The sequence below is a fragment of the Podarcis muralis genome, chromosome 1 (genome assembly GCF_964188315.1).
Source record: "Podarcis muralis chromosome 1, rPodMur119.hap1.1, whole genome shotgun sequence".
Taxonomy (NCBI): domain Eukaryota; kingdom Metazoa; phylum Chordata; class Lepidosauria; order Squamata; family Lacertidae; genus Podarcis; species Podarcis muralis.
The window spans coordinates 15,710,715-15,731,737 of record NC_135655.1 but is presented as its reverse complement, the minus strand read 5'-3'; the positions used below and the strand labels follow the sequence as shown (position 1 = coordinate 15,731,737).

Sequence of the window (21,023 nt, the reverse complement as noted above, 5' to 3'; positions counted from 1 at the left end):
CCAAGAGATATGTGATCTATATATAACTTGCAGAGAATTAAGAGGTTTGTTCCAGGGCATTTTAACCAACAGATGGAGGGAATAATAATTTTACTTGAGGAGACAGTGCTGCCAAATTAACCTTTTTTAAAACTATGACCGTGAGATAGTTGGTCCTTTCTGAAATGTTTGCTGTGTGGAGGAAATAAGGAGGAAAGACTGGATCGTGTAGCACATGCAACTTGGTGGGGTTCAGAGGTGACGCCGTGCCTTCAACTTTGGTGCTCTTCTGTACAAGAGAATTTAGTAAGATGGGCTTTCCAGACATTCTTTGTGCCACCCTTCCCAAATGTATCATGGTGATCTTGAATGGCTTTTGTCTTAGCTAACAAACAAACAAACAAACAAACAAACACCTGAGCATATACCTACATACTGTCTCGGGCATTAAAGCCAGCAGTAGGGGCCCTCTTGGTAGTTCATCCACCCTCAGAAGTTTGGAAGCGGGGGGTGGCCCAGGAGAGGACATTCTTTGTTAGCTGCCCCTAAGTTGTGGCAATCGCTCTCCAGAGAGGTGCATCTGGGACCTTCATTGTGTGGCTTTTGTTTTATGATGAAGACACAATTTTTTACTCTGCATTTGAACAATATACATATATAACACACGGATATTATATATAAAAGGTAAAGGTAAAGGTACCCTTGACTGACCCCGTACGGGCCAGTCTTGACAGACTCTAGGGTTGTGCGCCCATCTCACTCAAGAGGCCGGGGGCCAGCGCTGTCCGTAGACACTTCCGGGTCACGGGGCCAGCGTGACATCGCTGCTCTGGCGAGCCAGAGCCGCACACGGAACGCCGTTTACCTTCCCGCTAGTAAGCGGTCCCTATTTATCTACTTGCACCCGGGGGTGCTTTCGAACTGCTAGGTTGGCAGGCGCTGGGACCGAACAACGGGAGCGCACCCCACCGCGGGGATTCGAACCGCCGACCTTTCGATCGGCAAGCCCTAGGCGCTGAGGCTTTTACCCACAGCGCCACCCGCGTCCCGTCAATTTTATATATATGTGTGTGTGTGTGTGTGTGTAGAGATGTCATCACGCTGTAGTTCACATGGTCCCTGATAGGTGGCACTGCTTACTACAGTGCGAAGGCAAACTTAGCAAGTGGCCAGCCAGGCAGTGAAGACCAGCGAACAAGAAAGCGGGTGGCAGAGGCCACAGCGGCCAGCATAATAATAATAATAATAATAATAATAATAATAATAATAATAAATTATATATACATACATACCCTGCCCATCTGGCTGGGTTTCCTGTAAGAGGGGCAGGGTGGGCAGCAGGGGCCAGCGAGAGAGTGGTGGGATGGGAGAACTGCAAAGTCTTAACTGCTGTTTGAAGCCGCCACGCATCCTATTCTCTTGACAGCAATTTGTTTTAAATGGGTTTTTAATATTGCCTTTTGAAATTGCTGTAACCCACCCTGGTGGCGAAAGGCAAATAATGAATGAAGGAATGAGAGAGAAGCAGAATCTCTGGCTCATTCTGTGACAGTACAGCCATGACCACCAGATCTGAGGACTTCATCTGAAGTTCATTTGCTCTTCAGGAGCGCTGCTCCTCATGGTCTAGGGCAGGCTTCCTCAATCTCAGCCCTTCAGATGTTTTGAGACTACAATTCTCATCATCCCTGACCACTGGTCCTGCTAGCTAGGGATCATGGGAGTTGTAGGCCAAAAACATCTGGAGGGCCAAGTTTGAGGAAGCCTGGTCTAGGGAATGCCCAAAGATGTTCAAAACAAAATTAAAGGTGTGGTTTGTTCATTGCACTCCATCTGCATGTTCAGTAGTCCATACGTGTGGTCTGCTATTTCTATTTCTATTATTATTATTATTAGAATTATTATTATTAGAATTGATATACTGCCCTATACCCGGAGGTCTCAGGGCGGTTCACAGAATAAAATCAAGATATAAAGCCACAAAATACATAATAAAAATAAAAACAACCCAATAGCCTCCCCCTCCTTTCTTCCCACAAGGCACCCCCAAAGCAATTTACGATATAATACATCTTAAATTATATAGGAATAGTTAATCTGTGATTGGATATATAACAAACAGTTAGAAATATGAAAACAGCTTAAAAGAACGGCACATAAACAAAATCAATTCAGTTCCGAGACAGATACCAAGTGGTGTAAAGCTTTTAGAAGTCTTGTGGAAACTGCTCAGGGACTTTACTGTGCTTTGAATGGATCGTTTCAAGATTAGCATGTGTTGTGGTCTCTCTCTCTCTCTCTCTCTCTCTCTCTCTCTCTCTCTCTCTCTCTCTCTCTGTGTGTGTGTGTGTGTGTGTATGAGAGAGGCAGACAGAAACAGAGACTGTGTGCCTCTTTAGTCAACTGGGAAGGAATGGATGCAAGGCCAGCTTTTCACTTCCAGAACATCTGTGTTCTCCTTATGGTAAGAAAGCAGTGAGCCTGCCAGAAGGTTATCAGAAAGGATCTGAACACAGCCCAAGCCCTAAAACCTAGGAACTAAACCAAGGGTAGAAGTGTTGGTCTTTTAAACCAAGGGTAGAAGTGTTGGTCTTTACATGAAAATTGCCTGGGTGACGGTTGTTTCCCTTTGGTTGTGGGTCCACTTTTTATTGCATTTATCCATGTTACCTCTCTCTTCCTTCCTCCAGGCCCTGGGAATGCTATTTTGGCACAAGCACAACATTGAGAAGTCTCTGGCTGACCTGCCCAACTTCACCCCCTTCCCAGACGAATGGACGGTTGAAGACAAAGTCTTGTTTGAGCAGGCTTTCAGTTTCCACGGAAAAACATTTCACCGGATTCAGCAAATGGTGAGACTTCACTGAGGCCTGAGTGCAAAGGTGTGAGTGTGGGTGCTGCGATCCATGTTGGGTTTGGATGATCTCAAGTAGATTTTCCAGTTGGGGAAGGTGCAGGGATCTTTAGAGCCTGGGGACGGGAGGGCTGAGTTGCAAGAGCTTGAGTTTTTGGACTTCGTGTTTATTTCCCCCCACTTTGTTCATGAACTACACAATCGAAAAGTGTGAAGCACTGATAGGGAGGAGGGGTGGAGACTTGGGGCACGAGATTATAACAGGGGAAAAGATGATGTGTTGGGAACTCCCCCTTTTTACATTTATACTGTAAGAAAAACAATCAAACAAAAAACAGGTTGCAAAAATGCAGAGATAAGAATGAAAGCTACCCTTCAAAATGTCGAAAGCAGCTACTGAGGAAGAGAGATTCTACTCAGCTGCATTAAAGCAGCACAGTGGAGAATGCAAATTAAAGGACATAAGATGAACACTCCGGGATATACTTCTAAAATGGAGACTAGTGTTTCATCCTAATAGAATCAGATCCGACAGGGAACTTGTCAGATAAATATTTGCGTATATCATAAAGGGCTACTCAAGTGCACCCCATTCCTCTGTTGTTGTTTTGCCCTTGATGGTTTTAACATTCATGAGTAAGTTTTTCAAGAAAAGAAAAGTGCTGTGTACACACACACACACACACACAAAACGAAGATTTACCTACAACTGGTAAGTCACTAATCTCATAAAGATGGGAGGGTCTGGCAGTCTAAATGGTCAGGTTATTATTGTTGCGTGTAAGATGCAGCAAATTCATAGACTGAGAGCGAGATCAGGCCCTCCTTATACTGGCGTATGGAGCGAGGGGATTTTATTATTCCACTGCCGTGAAACACCGGCGATGACAACATTGTGATATGGAATCCCATATCCACCTTTCTTGGCCTGGAAAGAGATTTCAGATTGCCAAAACACATCCATCAAAATATTCATGTACAAAAAGATCACAGCAAGGTTTCTAAGGCTAGATCTGTTTATATAGGAGTTATATAGGAAATTAAGATGACAGAAGCTCAGGAGTGTTTTGTATCTGTTTTAATTGTATCTGTTTTAAATTTTAACTCAGCTCTTGCATAAATTTGCTTTATCAACTAGGAGAAAGAACGTGCAGAAAAGTGACTCCCTCTCTCCCAAATCTCTGCATTCTTGCTTTTCCTTGAGGGTTTTTTTTTAAAAAAAGAAAGAACAGAAGTGTGTTATATTTATATTCACTGGAGATTACGGGTCACACTAAAAGCTGTGTGCTGTTAATTAGCAGAAGTAACAGCTGTACCTCCCCCACCCTACCAAGTCTTCCAGCTTAATCCCTGTTCTTTAACTATTTTGCCACCAGTTCTTAAAAATAATAATTATGTTTTGTTGTCTATGGGCAGAGCTAGATGTGGGCCTGTTACTCAGAATGGCAATCCCATACTGAGTTCTCCCACCTCCTACTGGTAATAATAATTAATAATAATAATAATAATAATAATAATAATAATATCATCTTTATTGTCATTACCCCCTCTCGGGGACAACGAAATTACTTAACGCACAGGTAGACGTTTAGCCAATGATGTAGCGTATTGTGGGGGACAATGACTTCGTGCTATGGATACCTCTGGCCCTCTGCATGTTGTCGGATTTGCAACTCGCATTAGCCCCAGCCACATGTTCCCTGGCTCTGCTTCATGATTTGAGCATTGGAAATGAGCCCCAAGCTCACACAATCCTTTTGCCTATGTGGCTTTGTCTTTCCCATTTAACCATAGTTTGCCATGATGTCGAAATCTGCAAACTGGATAGCTCTTGCTCTCCAAACTCATTTCAGACTTCAAGCGACAGTTTCTTGATTTGGAACATTATAACAAACTATGGTTAGCACTAAACTGCAGCACTGCAGAGAGAGGAAGGGTTCACCATTATTGACTGATGGAAAACAACGGTTAGGATTTATACTGTGGGAGAAAGGTATGTAAGATGAGTGGAGGAATCCTTCGAATCATGATTTGGAGGTTTGTCTGAACTGAGTCAATATGTAAAGAAGCCTGTAATTAATTGCGCCTTTGATTGTTTCACAGTTGAGGGTCTTTGACTACCAAGTTTTACATATTTCAACCAACAAAGACGACCTTTCAGTGAGCAAGATGCAGGGCTTTCTTCTCCATGTGAAGTCTTATTGATTTTCAGCAACTAGCAAAAAATGAACAAGCCACTCCAAAGGCATAAATATGGTTGCTGTGCTTGAAAGGTTCTTGGGAAGAAATGACTTTTCCAGGGCCTGCTTAAAAGTGCTTTCTTGTGGCATTTGGTACTGTTATGAGGACGATGGCAGAATTAGTCACTTCAGGTCACCAAGATAGCACCAGCCATGTATGTATAGTACTTTACACAGGAACATGAGCCAAAAAGTGACTTAGGAGGAGCTTGCACTCTAAATTTCAGCCGTGGGAGAGACATGCCAAGGGTGGACAGATAGATGGCAAAGGGAGTGCAGTCTCAGTGCTTCCTTTCAACGGGAGATGAGTGCAAAGTCGTTATACCCACGGCTTCAAGGATGTATAATGGGTTTTGTGACATACTTAGAAGGAAGAGAGACCTAGTATCACTTTGCTATAAGGTAGTTCCAGGCAGAAGGGAGCCAGTAGAGAGTATGGACAGAATGGCTTGAGAGCAGGGAATTTTGGGTTGATTCCTTTGGAGGTGCAACGGCACTGGGAAATCAGAACATAATGATGGAAATGATCTCCCTCATTTTATTTGTCGGCCGCCTTTCCATAGTTAAGACCACGCTCAGGGCGGCTTACAACATGAAAAGTTTCACACAATTGCAAACGTAACAAAAGTAGTTGTAAACAGTAAATAAAGCACATCGAAAAGTATGCAGCCAAATGGGACAGTTTCCACAAAGATCATCATAAGATCATTTTAAGTTGTATTCATTCAACTTGTTTTTTATTATTGGTTGTTAGCCGCCCTGAGCCCAAGCCTTGGCTGGGGAGGGTGAGGTATAAATTATTATTATTATTGTTGTTGTTGTTGTTGTTGTTATATCTAATAATAAATATAATATAATAAATATAATAAATTATATTTATTATATAAATAAATATAATAAATTATATTTATTATATAAATAAATATAATAAATTATATTTATTATATAAATAAATATAATAAATTATATTTATTATATAAATAAATAAAATAATAAAGGGACGCAGGTGGCGCTGTGGGTTAAACCACAGAGCTTAGGACTTGCCAATCAGAAGGTCGGCGGTTCGAATCCCTGTGATGGGGTGAGCTCCCGTTGCTCAGTCCCTGCTCCTGCCAACCTAGCAGTTTGAAAGCACGTCAAAGTGCAAGTAGATAAATAGGTACTGCTCTGGCAGGAAGGTAAACGGCATTTCCGTGCGCTGCTCTGGTTCGCCAGAAGCGGCTTAGTCATGCTGGCCACATGACCCGGAATCTGTACGCCGGCTCCCTCGGCCAATAAAGCGAGATGAGCGCCGCAACCCCAGAGTCGGCCACGACTGGACCTAATGGTCAGGGGTCCCTTTACCTTAATACAAAGATGCAAAAAACAATTAATACCAATTACAGCAACAAGATCCCCCAACAAAAAGCCCTAAACCAGTGTTTCCCAAACCTGGGTCTCTAGCTGTTTTGGGACTAACAGTTCCCATCATCCCTGTCCACTGGTCTTGCTAGCTAGGGATGATGGGTGTTATAGTCCCAAAACAGCTGGAGACCCAAGTTTGGGAAACGCTGTCCTAAACAATACCGCAACCCAAGAGTATGTTTAGCGGCCTCAGCTTTTGTGGCTGGAGTCAGTCAGGGCCCTTTTTTAAAGCGCTGTGAGACTGACTCGCTGACTTTGGCATAAGCCCGAAGCTTGGCCTTTCTGTCTTTTGTACTTGCATCCTCTTTTGTACCCATACACTGCACCCAGTGCCAGCCTTTTCTCCCACAGTGGATCATTCAGAGGCCTTTGCAATGCAGCTTGGTGTTAACAGACTAGCGACCCAGCAGAGACTTCAAAAAGACTAGGAGAAGGGCAGTTCCGTTCTGGACATCCTTTCATAGGCCATAGGACATCCTTTCATAGGTGGGTGGGGCCAGGAGCAAAAGTAGGCACGGCAACAAATGTGAGTTTTATCTTTTCATAGTGGGCTATATTTCATGCCCTTGCATGCCACTTTTTCTGTCCTCCATCTGAGCCAAGCGGGGGGGGGGGGGGGCAGAAGAAAAAAACCACAACCAGTCTTTGAGGAACACACCTCAGCCAGGCAAAAGTACTCAGTGAAGGTGCAAAGAAAAACTGGTAAGGTCATGTGTGGCCTGGGGAGAGCCAGATGGAAAAGTATGGAGGGCCACATTTTTTAATAATAATAATAATAATAATAATAATAATAATAATAATAATAATAATAATAATAATATTTATTTATACCCTGCCCTCCCCGGCCAGAGCCGGGCTCAGGGCAGCTAACAGCAGTAAAATTACAACAAAAACATAATAGAAAAAAAAAACACAATTTAAAATACAGGTTAAAATGCAATTTAAAATACAGCCTCATTTTAAAAGTAGCCCATAGATCAAAACCGTGAGGGGAGGGAAACAGAAGGGTCAGACTGAGTCCAAACCAAAGGCCAGGCAGAACAGCTCTGTCTTTCAGGCCCTGCAGAAAGATGTCAAGTCCTGCAGGGTCCTAGTCTTGTGACAGAGTGTTCTACCAAGTTGGAGCCAGTACTGAAAAGGCCCTGGCCCTAGTTGAGACCAATCTAACCACCTTGCGACTTGGGACCTCCAGAGTGTTGCTATTTATGGACATTAAGGTCCTCCGCGGGGCATACCAGGAGAGGCGGTCCCATAGGTACGTGGTTCCTAGTATGTTTCCAGGCCTGGGGTTCCCCATCCAACCAGGCTTTTCTGATCCCTTCTAACACCTCACTCTAAAAGCCAAGCAATAAACTATAAAAGCAGCCATCAGATCAGCAGCTGGGATGAAGGAGGCAACTAGGGTAGAAATTACACCAAGAAATCCAAAGTACAGTGGTACCTCAGGTTACAGATGCTTCAGGTTACAGACTCTGCTAACCCAGAAATAGTACTTCGAGTTAAGAACTTTGCTTCAGGATGAGACCAGAAATGGCGCAGCGGCGGCGCAGCATCAGCGGGAGGCCCTGTTAGCCAAAGTGGTGTCTCAGGTTAAGAACAGTTTCAGGTTAAGAACGGACCTCCGGAACTCTTTAGCTCATCTTTAGCTTTTTTATTATTAATATTTTTATTAATATTCTGTTGGGAGCCGCCCAGAGTGGCTGGGGAAACCTAGCCAGATGGGTGGGGTAATAATAATAATAATAATAATAATAATAATAATAATAATAATAATAATAATAATAATAAAAAATTTTGGCTGGTGAGGAGAATATTACTTGCCTCAGGATCTGAGGAACTTTGGTCTCCCCAAAGCAGGACCCCTTCCGTACAATATGAGAACCAGTGGATGAAACTCAGCCATTATCAACAGGTTTTCAGAGGACATAAGGTGCTATGAGAGGAGGAAATGACACGCAATATTGCCCCCCTTTCAGGTTGTAAGCACATTCTTTTTTTAAAAGGAAGAAAAAGAAAAAATGCAATTGAGAGACAGCTCTTTAATTGCAAATTGCTTTTTCTAAAGCTGGGCTTGTCTAGCAGTAAAAGCAGAACAACTGATAATGTAATTAGTGTTTAAGTGAAAATAAAGCAAGGCTAACTCAGGTAGAAGTTGGTGGGAGGGGGGAAAACATGCAAACTTGAAAAGGAAGGTGTTGTGTTATGGAACGCGAGGCAAGTTATAAGACCAGCCTCTCCACTGAAGCCAAATAAAAGGAATCCTTAAGAAGCAACCAACTGAAACACATTCAAGTTGTTGCCTTTCGGTGGCTGTGTTCACATATAATGCTAACCCATGTTTTTTTTTAACCACGGCTTGTTCAACAAACCACAAGCTTCTCATCACACCTGAGCACCTAAACCATGGGTTGCTTCTCCAAAGCTTGGCTGGCTTTGCACATTCAGACAAGCAATACTTGGGCTGAACAAACTGTGGCTTGGTGTTATGTGCAAACCAAGCCCATGTGTACCTCTTTATTTTGTGATTTTAAGTTAGTAGTCCTTGGCATTTCGGGACCCGCTTCTTAATTTTTGACAGTTGTTTGAGTGGTGGCAGTGCTGCTGTTTCGACCCGTTTTAGGTCGCTGTGCAACCCAACTGTGGGTCAAAGACCAGCAATACATAAGTCATTGGCTGTGATAATGCACTCACTTTGCCCCTTGTGTTGTGTTCGGTTTCTGGAATGACACCTGCATTTGGATTTCCCAGAAAAACCCATGCACCAGCCTTTTGTGCGCTGCTGCTGGCTTAGGCAAGTGCTAGCTCATCCCCAAGCAATCCCAGAATCAGATTTTGCCCTGTCCAACACAACAATTGCCAACTTCTGCTCACAATGGGCCATGGCTGTTTTCCTCTGCAAACTTTGCTATCTGATTGGAAGCTGGGGCGTGAGTAACGCAGGGTGTCTCAATGCTCCCAATATTCTGTCTTCTGCAGCTTCCTGACAAATCGATAGCAAGCCTGGTGAAGTTCTACTACTCCTGGAAAAAGACGAGAACCAAAACGAGTGTCATGGATCGTCATGCTCGGAAGCAGAAAAGGGAGAGGGAAGAAAGGTAAGCTTGGATTTGAAGGCAGAGGATCTAGAAACAAGGGCCCTTCGAGGTGCATATTTCGCAGTTTTGTGCAGAATTATGCAGGCAGTTTGGAGTTCTTTGAACAGAAATACCTTTTAACACGCACAATTTTGGAGTCAAAGGTAATAATAATAGTAATTTATTATTTATACCCCGCCCATCTGGCTGGGCTTCCCCAGCCACTCTGGGCGGCTTCCAACAAAATATTAAATGCATCAAACATTAAAAACTTCCCTAAACAGGGCTGTACGGTGGGAATAGTCAGTGTTGATGCTGTGTGGGCATCTCACACAAATGTAACAAACAGGCAGCCCTGTTTAGAGAAGTATTTAAGGATTGATGTTTTTATTATGTTTTTAGATATGTTGTAAGCTGTCCAGAGTGGCAGGGGAAACGCAGCCAGATGGGTGGGGTATAAATAATGACATCATCATCACTATTATTATTATTATTATTATTATTATTATTATTATTATTATTATTATTATTATATTGTTGAAGCAGAGGTGGCCAAAATGGCGGCTGCAGTTTCCATCATCCCCGTTCACTGTCCATGATGGATCTGTTGGAGCAGGATTATGACATTGCATAGAAAGCACCATTTCTCCTTAAAGAATTAAAAAATTATTGTGGCCTAAGTTTTGTGGCTGCACCTGACACTGTCGCCTCTGTCCCTAAAAGCTCATGCCCTTATAAACCTGTTTGCCTGTCAGGTGCCCAAACGCTCTCTGCTGTTTCTGCAGCTGCAGATCTGCAATGCTTCCTTTGGAAGTTATCACACAAACAAGGCTCTTGTTTCCCCCCCCGAAAAGAGCAGGATTTTGCAGTCTATTGAAAGTGATGTCCATCTCTGTGCTTTCCCATTTGTATCTGGCCGTATATGTAAAACTAAAATTAACACAGTGAAAGGGGTGGAGCCTGGCATTTCAGGACTGGCTGATTAGATAGTGCCTATCTGATCAAGTTGCAAGAACTATCAATCAGTTGCTGCTACATGAGATCAAATGCAGACCATTCTTGGAAAGTCCTAAATTTCCAAAGGAACCTTTCTTTATAACTACCCCTTGATTCACGAGCCCAGTGGACACTGGGCATGTCTTATGGGGTGATTACATACACAGTCAAGATTGTCCCTGCCAGGGTCTCTGCCCAGCCTGCTTATAGGAACATGCAGCTTCCCTGTTAATTCATTGTTGTGAAATTGGATTTTCTGGTAAATGGGATCCTTGCTGTGGGCTTTTATTCCCACCTCTCCTCCCCCTGTCAGCCAGTCATGCATTCTATTCCCGGGGGCAGGGTTGGTTTGCATTAAGGGGGAAAAGTCATTTGTGTGTCTCTGCTTATAAAGCTTAAGGCCATTAAAAACAACAACTTGGGCCCATTCAAACACAGCCAATCAGTTCTTAATAAGCCAACATATGAATGAACCTTCTGCCCATTCATGCAGCACCTTTCTGTCTCCATCTGTCTCAATGAGATGTGTAACTAGCCATCGTTTCCTGTGTTCTCGCAAGCAGCAAGCTGGCTACCAGCTTCGCAGCAAGTATGTTGAGAGATGACCGTTCAGACACAGCTTGTTCCTTTCACACCTTCTATGTTTGCAAGGAAACATCGCATTAATATTGCCATTGTTAATTTCCCCCCTTTGTTTCCTTTTGCAGCTAAAAGGCTTGCATTCAACAGCATTATTATTATTATTATTATTATTATTATTATTATTATTATTATTAGGTGTGTGTGTTTAATGGCTTATTCTGAGGACATGCAAGCAGAAAATTTGCAATGGGAATAGTCCCAAAGGGGGAAATAGCTTAATAGTTCCATCCTGCCCCTGTTGGGTTTTGCTTTCTCTCCATCCTGCCTTTTCCTTGAGACCCGCACGTGTTCTTAATCTGATTTACAAGGTATTTCCCCCCATACCTTTGGACCCTGGGAAAACTCCACAAAGATGTGCCTGAGCCTAGATTTTGCATTAATTCAGTGCTCTTGCAGTGCAGGAATATTGATTCAAAATAGTCATGAGAGCCTGTTGCTATGGAGATGGTGATTCCGCTCTTACAATTTAGGAAAGGGACCAAGCTAGCATATGTATATTTTGTGTGGGGAAAAAAATATATATATATTTAAAAAACCAGGAATAGATAAACTGCAGGTTTAAATTGTGCTTGGTTTCTTAATTGTGATCCACCTTGAGCTAAACTTGGGAAAGCTGGGTGCAACTGTATTAATTTCATCACTGAGATAAGCTTGTGAGCAAAAAGTGTTTTTGGCTTGATCTCTAGACAGCAAGCAGCATTGCAACTGGTGCCCCCCCCCGCCTTTTTAAAGAAAAGCACCAATCCAATTTCAGTAAACAAGCCAGTATCTGAATGTATGTGACCAAAAAAAAAATATTGCAGCCTGCGGGTGCCTGGTTGCAAACGCTGAAGGGAACATTTGCACAACATGAGTGAATGCAGAATAGAAATGTTCCTGAGCCCTGGGTTGGTGCTTGCTTTCATCAACACCAATGACTTACAACTATTGCAACTAAACTGAAGGGAGCAGGCATGTGTAGTAGACTTGCTTCGCATGATTTTCCAACATGCCTTACTCTTAACACTGGAACCAGAGCAAGCAAAATAGTAATTGGAAAATTGCTAGGAACTTAAGAAGCTGGTTTATTTTGAGTCACGCTGTTAGTCCATCTAGGTCTTCAACGTTAAGACTTCACCCACCTGGTGTCTACACCCATGTCACTTAGGCACAAGACGAAGGTTTTCTTTTATTTTTCCAGGCTTTTAAGTGAACTTCCTGAATTTCATCTTTTAAAATGGTTGAGTAGGGCTGCGGTTATTGTTCTCAATTGTTTGCGTGTGTGCATGTGTACTCGTGTGTGTGTTTGTGTGTGTGTGAGTGACTGTCTTTCTTGCACTGCATACTTTATATTTTTGTTACTGTGCTTCTATTGCTTGCTGGCCTGGGAATTCTTGAGAGTCAAAGGTATTGTTTTATCCAACAAATGCAAGACGCAAAGGTGGATGCAGAAGCAAATACATGCATTCTTCCTCCGCCTTCAGCAGGTGCACTGGGAAATAAAAAGCCACCCAGGTAGCCCCCTTCACACATTACGTTTTATTTTGTTTGTTAGTTTGTACGTTGCCCTTTTGTATATATATTCCCAGGGCTGCTGCGTTCAATAAAGCAGAACAATAAAAACACATGCAGCAAACATAATTTTATCCACCACTTCAGTTTATTATCGTCAGCAACGATCTTTCCACAGTTAAGAGAGAATAAAAAGGAAGGAGAGAGATCTCAGTGGTCCAGCGTCTGCTTTGTAGGTCTCAAGTTCAATCCCTGGCATCTCCCAAGTAGGACTGGAAGAGACCCATGACTGAAACCCTGGGGGGATGCTGTCTATCATTGTAGAACAGAGGCAAGCAATGTGGTGCCGCCCAGAGATAGTTGGACTGACTCACAAATCCCATCATCCCTCATGGCTAGTTGCAAGGGATGATGGGAGCTGTAGTCCAGCAGCATCAGAAAGGCACCATGTTGTCTACTGATGTCATGAGCTGGTTGGGCGCAGAGGAATGGTGGGAGGAGCCAGCTGTGGAACTCCCAAGGGAAGAAGGCTCAGAGCCCAGGCGTTGGTGGTGGGATGACAATGAGTGGTCAGAGGGAGAAGGCTGGGAAGAGGCGGTGTCCAAAGCTGAAGAAGTAACAGGGCTTAGCGAGTTGGGAAAGTCCATGGTAGAGAGAAGTCTAGCATCAGAGGCAGAAGCTGAAGCAGGGGAGGAGGAAGGATAAGAGGCAGGGATGAGTCTGATTGGTGAAGAGGAACAAGTGTCTCCCTCTCCTGCTGCAACAAGCTCCCCTTCCCACTGGTCTCCCAGAACCAGAGGAGGCATGAAAAGGGGTAGAGGAGAGGTTGACTTCATGGAGGTGCAGTCTCTGATTGCTTGGAAAAAGCCCTGGAGAGGAGGGCATTTGAGCAGCTGTGGAGAGGTGGGGACACAGTCTCAGCAACTGCTTCACAGGGCAAGACCTTCTGGAGATGAGTAGTTGTGCTCATTAGGCCTGACACCCCTGTGCAGATCCTGTTTTGCTAATGAAGAGTTAACTCCAGCTTGCTTAGTGTGATTTACTGCTCCTGTCAACCGCTGACTTAGATGGTGCTGATCTAGGCGGACTCAGCCGTGTGACTCTGAAAAAGCAGCTTCATAGAATGACTCCCATTTGGGGAAGGGGCTGTAGCTGTGTGGTCAAGCATCTACGTTGCATGCCAAAGGTTCCAACTTCAATCTCTGACTTGCCCAGACCCCTGTCTGAAACCCTGCACAGTTGCTGTCTGCACAGATTTGAAGTTTGCCTAGCCAAACGGTAGCAACAGATTCATAAAGTGTGAGAGAGAAACAGGGGAGGAGGTGTGTGTGTGTGTGTGTGTGTGTGTGTGTGTGTGTGGTTCTCTTCATTTAATTGTATACAACATATTAGAAAGCTTGTACAAGCGATGGTGTATTTGCAAGATAGCACATTAGTTAAGGTTGCCTGAATCGGTGCCCCCTCAACGATTCCTGCCTTGGGTTATTAAAATTATTTTTGCCTCGATTTGTGAAAACCACAGAGTCAGAAAATAATAACAGAAGTGTTCCGCAGTAAACAGGTGCAAAGTCCGGGCTCCGTGGAAGGAATTCTAAAAGAGTTTGGGAAAGAAAACAGCAATGTATGTCATATGGGCTTCTGCAATATCTTTTTTTAATTTCATGGGTTGTTGGAAAGGTGTGCCAGTTTCATTGGATCTGAAGCCTACGCATATATTAAAAGTGGAGCCAATAAGTTCCTCGCTGTTGTCTGTCCTTCCTACATGGCACAAGCCTCTTCAGTAGCATCCTGTACAGCAATGCTAAGTCACAGGTGAGCATCACTGCGAACTGTGGTCCAGCGTCTGATTGGAATTATTGAAGGATCAAAACCTGATAGGTTAGATCACTGTTCCAGAACTGATGTTGCCCTTCGTCAGTGGTTCCCAAAATTGTTGCCCCCGCGGACCACTTGAAAATTGTCGAGGGTCTTGGCAGACCTCTGAATGGCTTTTCATGCCCGTTGCAGCAATTGTAATGTGCTCTACAAGGTGCAGTCTGGTTTTAATTGTAATTTCATTGCTGCTTTTACCGTTTATATTTTACCGTATTACGTAGAGTGCAGATTGTAACACAATAAAATAACAATAAAAGAAGCAATGCAGACACAAATTAAAAATCAATATCACTGTTTTAATGCAATGGAAGTGCCGTCTCCTGTAGTCAGCCACAAATCCGCAGGCGCACCGTGGACAACCTGAGCAAAATTTGCAGACCCACTGGTGGTCCATGGGCCACGTTTTTGAGAAACCCCTGCCCTCTGGGCCACCCCTGGGAGGTTCACAAGTGTAGCCAACCCTTCCAATTCAAGCTAGAAATCGAGAGGGAGGCGTTTTCTGGAGACAAAAACCGCAGTTCTGGTTAACAGCTTGTTTCTAGACATGTCCTCCTTTCCTTTAATGTTCCCTTGCTTGTGTCCCTTTCCCACATGGCGTTGTCTTTTTTTCTTTTCTTTTTTAAAGATAGCAAGCCTGCAGGCCGGGTTTGTTTATTTCAAAATAATTAACTGTGCAGTGCCTAGCAGTTGAGGCACTTTATAAACAGCGCATATTAATCTCTCTCTTTCAAAGTAATTGCTATGATATAGCTTGCATATTAAAGCGGCAGTTAGACCCATGGGAAGATGCTCTGTGCCGGGTTGGGGCTATTCATCCAAGAAGCCCAGGGAGATGTCCTTCCAGATGTTCTCGGACTCCAGCTTCCAACAACATGTGGAGGACTATGGATTCCCTATGCCTGATCTAACCCTGTATTGTTGAGCCCAGGCTTCCTCAACCTCAGCCCTCCAGATGTTTTGAGACTACAATTCCCATCATCTCTGGCCACTGGTCCTGCTAGCTAGGGTTCATGGGAGTTGTAGGCCAAAAACATCTGGAGAGCCGAGGTTGAGGAAGCCTGGTCTAGCCTGACTCAAGGGTTTCAAGCAGGACTTTCCCATCACGTACTTCCTGGTCTTTTTAACTGAGGATGCCAAGGATGGAAGCCAGGACCTTCCTGCATGCAAAGCATGGACTCTGCCTCTGAGTTGCGGTGCCTTTCTCCTTGTTCTCAAAGATTACACTTAGAATCATAGAATCATAGAATCATAGAGTTGGAAGAGACCACAAGGGCCATCAAGTCCAACCCCCTGCCAAGCAGGAAACACCATCAGAGCACTCCTGACATATGGTTGTCAAGCCTCTGCTTAAAGACCTCCAAAGAAGGAGACTCCACCACACTCCTTGGCAGCAAATTCCACTGTCGAACAGCTCTTACTGTCAGGAAGTTACTTACAGATGCTTCTACAGCTCTGGGTACCTACACAAACCAATCTAGGCAGCTATTCCCAGGTCTGCACTCTTATGAAGCAGTTGCAGCAGCAGGGGACCATTCCCTTCCACTAGCTTGTGTACTATCCCTCGATGGGCTGCACGCATGCAGCCGGAGACTGAGCCTGCGTGTAAGCCACCTCTGCTCCTCCCTTTTCACTCCGCTCCTGGTTCTGGGAGACAGTGGTGCAGGAGCGGGGAAGCACTTGGCCCTTCACTTGCTTGACCTGCCTTTTCCTCCTCTTCTTCCAATCCATCCTGAGCTCCACCCTCCAGCTTGGAAGCTTCCTCTGCCTCCGACTCTTGCCTCCTGGCCGGTGCAGGTCCCCACAAATCGCTGGGCTCCGACTCCAGCCCACCTTCCCCTGGGACACACCTGGCGGCATTCTGCCAGTCCCTGCCATTGCCTCTTCCCTTTGCTCAGTAGGTGATCCATGAGCCAGATTGGGGCTTCTTCTTCCCTCCAACATGCCCTCCCAGCCTTTGCTCCATCCCTTTCTTGCTGAGCTCCAGAAGGGGAAAGAGTTCGATCCCTGACAACTCCAGGTTCAAGCAGAAGGTCTGATTCCTGGCACCTCCAGGTAGGGATGGGAAGAAATTGTGGTGGGCCACTACTGGCCAGCCTAAACGGTACTGAGATAGGTGGAATCTGACTGGGTACCCTGTGTCCATATGCCATTGTCCTTGCAGTGGCTGCTTCCTCTAGTTCTTGTGGCTGCATTTCTTTGATTATGCACGTGAGACAGCAGTTGTCCTTAGTCTTGGTGCAAATTAGTCTTACTCAGTGGAGGACCTACATTTCAGGGTCTCTGAAGTTTGAGCCCTTCACAACCATCAACAAAGTCTGGGTAACCACTGTTATTTTCTTCAATGGAGTTGTTCCAGGTCACCACATTAAAAAAATAAAATAATTACTACTACATCTCAGATTTTGATTAGAATTGCTGTGCTGGATCATCTCGTTTTACATGAAGCACGTTTTACAAAATACTCTTTTTTTATGGTTTTTCTAACAACATGCACGTACAGTTTCAGACGAAAATGTCATTTTCTAGAGACAATATGCCTAAAGAATTAAAGCGCTCTTCAGGAAAACAGCCAGTTTACCATGACACTCCACCTTTACAGCATCTGTGCCACTGACTCTCACACTTTGGGACTGTTTTAATATATACAACAAAAAAACTAATCTACTAGACCCATTTTTTAAAGCAATGTGGGCTGAAGTCACTTCTAGGGCCCCCCCGGGATTAGGAGCTTGGAAGCTTAAGCTTAATTAGTTTCATAGTAGATCTGCGCCTGGGCTTACTTCCCCCATAGCTGAACGGAACAAACTTTCATTTTATGTATTATTTCCTTGTATATTTTATATTGTTTTATATAAACTGCTTAGAGGTTTCTGTTGATTAAGCAGTATGTAAGTGAATATAAACAAAGAAACAAAAAATCCACTGAGTCTGCAGGCCCCATTTGACCTAATCACTGACAGTAATAAAAATAATAATTAATAGTAACAATAATAATTTTACTATTTATATCCCACCCAGTGTGGGGTGCTTTCATAGGGAGATAAGGCCCATTGAAATCAATGGATACAAGTTAATTGATTTCAGTGGGTCTACTCTTGAGTATGGCTAATGTTAACTATCACACATATATCCCAGAATATAAAATATTTGCCTTCATGGCTGGTATTGTAGATAGTGGTGACAGATGACTTTGAAATACTTTGCTAATACATTTTTGTTTTATTAACTGGGGAGGGTTTATTTAAAGTCATTATTAGGCACCTTGATACTTCAGTGTGGGATTGGTTAAAGATCTAAAGGAATCACTTAGGGCTGTGAGTGCTTGCAAGATCTTACATTCCTTTTCCCACCTGGCCTGGGAGGGCAGGGCCCGGACTGACTCCAGCTACAAAAGCTGAAGCTGCTGGACAGACCCTTGGGCCGCAGTATTGTTTAAGGTGTTTTGTTGCAGAGGTGTGTGTTGCTGTTGTTGCTGTTAATTTTATGTACAGTCATACCTTGGGTTACAGATGCTTCAGGTTGCGTTTTTTTGGGGTTACGGACCGCTGAAACCCGGAAGTACCAGAACGGGTTACTTCCGGGTTTTGGCAGTCACGCATGTGCAGAAGCGCCGAATTGCAACCCGTGCATGCGCAGACGCGCCACTGTGGGTTGCAAATGCTGTGGGTTGCGAACGTGCATCCCGCACGGATCACGTTCACAACCCGAGCGTCCACTGTATCTTTATTTTAGATCTTAGGATTTGTGTGGAAATTGTTTGATTTGGCTGTGTGACTTTTATGTTTTGTTTATTGCTTAGGACTACTTCTGTTATGTTTGTAGCCATGCAATTTTTCACATGTTGCAAGTCACCTTGAGCATGGTTTTAACTTTAGAAAGGCGGCATACAAATAAAATGATTGATTGGTTTCCCCCAACGCCCTTATGCTGCCTGCTGCATGACAATCAATATTGTTCCAGTTTGATGTCCGTTGTTTATTCTTTTGTTATTGACAAGAACGCGTTTTCACTCAGCCAGGAATTAAAACAAACACGTACACAGATTGCAGAGCATATGCTGTTTTGTGCCTGGCAGGGAAAAATCTGTCACCTGTGGTTTCATCCTTCCTTCCTTTTTTTAAAAAAAGAAAAGAAAGATACCGTATGATTTATCAAACAAGAAAATCTGTGTGCAGCCCTGTTTGGGCTGCAACCCTATATTCACTTACCTGGGAGTAAGGCCCATTGAACTCAGTGGGAATTGCTTCTGGAAAAGGCCATTTCCATGCTGGGAAAAATAATCAGGAAAAGAACTGAAAATAAAACTGCCGGTATCATAATGCATTTGTACAAATCTATGGTGCAACTGGAGTATTGTGTACAGTTCCGGTCTCCTCGCCTGGAAAAGGATATTGCAGAGTTGGAAAAGCTTTGGAAAAGGGCTACCAAAATGATCAGGGAAATGGAGCAACTCCCTGACAAAGAAAAGTTACAACCTTTCAGACTTTTTAGTTTAGAGGAAACATGATAGAAGTTTGTAAAATAATGCACGGCATGGTTAAAGGTAAAGGACCCCTGGATAGTTAGAGTCCAGTCAAGGGCGACTCTGGGGTCGCGGCGCTCATCTCGCTTTCAGGCCGAGGGAGCTGGCATTTGTCCACAGACAGTTTTCCGGGTCATGTGGCCAGTATGACTAAGCCGCTTCTGGCGCAAGGGAACACCATGACGGAAGCCAGAGCGCACGGAAACACCGTTTACCTTCCCCCCAGAGTGATACCTATTTATTTAAAGGTATTGAGCTTTCAAGCCCTTCACGGCCTAGGACCCTTGTACCTACGGGACCGCCTCTCCCGGTATGCCCCATGGAGGACCTTAAGGTCCATAAATAGCAACACCCTAGAGGTCCTGGGCCCTAAGGAAGTCAGATTAGCCTCAACCAGAGCCAGGGCCTTTTCAACACTGGCTCTGGCCTGGTGGAACGCTCTGTCTCATGAGACCAGGGCCCTGCAGGATCTGATTTCTTTCCGCAGGGCCTGTAAGACAGAGTTGTTCCACCTGGCCTTTGACTTGGAATCAACTCGATCCCCTTCCCCTCTTTCTTTTTTCCTTTCTCCTTCTGTGATGGAACTCCTATTTGGGGACTTCCCTGGCTTTTTTCTGACCCACGTTGGACCAGTCTGGATAGTTGGCCTTGGTGAAGATTAGATGTTTTCATCCCCAAAAAGTTTTTGATTTGAGTTTCTACTGAAATGAGGCTGCATCTTAATGTTGTATTTTATTCTTGATTTTAAGTTGTATTTTAATCAATTGTTTTTATATCTGGTGTTAGCCGCCCTGAGCCCGGTCTTGGCTGGGGAGGGCGGGGTATAAATATTTTTTATCATCATCATCATCATCATCATCATCATCATCTCCTTGCACTGGTGTGCTTTTGAACTGCTAGGATGGCAGGAGCTGGGACAGAGCAACGGGAGCTCACCCCGTCGCTTGGATTCGAACCGCCGACCTTCTGATCGGCAAGCCCAAGAGGCTCAGTGGTTTAGACCAGTGTTCCCCAACCTTGGGCCTCCAGCTGTTTTTGGACTACAACTCCCATCATCCCTCGCTAGCAAGACCAGTGGTCAAGGATGATGGGAATTGTAGTCCAAAAACAGCTGGAGGCCCAAGGTTGGGGAACACTGGTTTAGACCACAGCACATGGCATGGAGGAAGTGGATAGAGAAAGGTTTCTCTCGCTGTCTCATAACACTGGAACTCACAGGCATCCGATGGCTAGGCCTTGCCCCCACAGTTGAAGGAAGCAATGCTTCTGAATACCAGTTGCTGGAAACTGCAGGAGGGAGACTGTTGCTCCTGTGTATCATGTCCTGCTCCTTAGTTTCCCACAGGCATCGGGTTGACCACTGTGAGAACAGGATGCTGGACTACATGGGCCATTGGCTTGATCCAGCAGGCTGTTTTCATGTTCTCGCACGTTGGATCTTCTGCCAGTTGGTTTGCTCCATCTTGGCTTGGGGTTGTCACCAACACTGCACACACAGAGTTCCATGGGATCCTCCCCTTCTTATCCTCTTCCATGTGCTCTTAGACTTTGCCTGGAGTGTGCGTCAACCTTCTTGGGTTGATTTTGCAGAGGGCTGATGGGGGAGAGGTGGGGAAAAATCTGTTTTTCAAGCAGAAGTGTGCTGCACTATTGGAGCAGCAATGATGGATATGACCCATGAATTTAAAAAACAAAAACAAACGTAAAGGGTTCAGGGCTTTTTTAAAAATGTATTTATCGCTCCCCTTCCAAAAAGACATAATATGAAACTGCCATGGCAGCTTACAAAGCAAATAATCCCAAACCATAATATATAATGATTTAAAACAAATAAAAGGAAACAGTTTAAAAGCAGCTACTTGCTTCTAAGGTTTGGAAACTTGGTGTCAGGTATAAGTAATCACAAGTGCTGTAGACCTTTCAGTGAAGTGGCTTTTGTTATAGTT

The 21,023-nt window shown here is 44.2% G+C and overlaps 1 protein-coding gene across 2 annotated transcripts in view; it reads left to right on the top strand.

The window, feature by feature from the left end:
• Window positions 1-21,023, top strand: part of RCOR1 (REST corepressor 1) — a 144,763-nt gene that overhangs the window by 93,843 nt on the left and 29,897 nt on the right. For both annotated transcript variants that reach the window (XM_028705407.2, XM_028705326.2), the window contains exons 5-6: window positions 2,670-2,831; window positions 9,454-9,572. In XM_028705407.2, coding sequence (XP_028561240.2) covers window positions 2,670-2,831; window positions 9,454-9,572 — 281 coding nt within the window. The remainder of the gene's footprint in view (window positions 1-2,669; window positions 2,832-9,453; window positions 9,573-21,023) is intronic.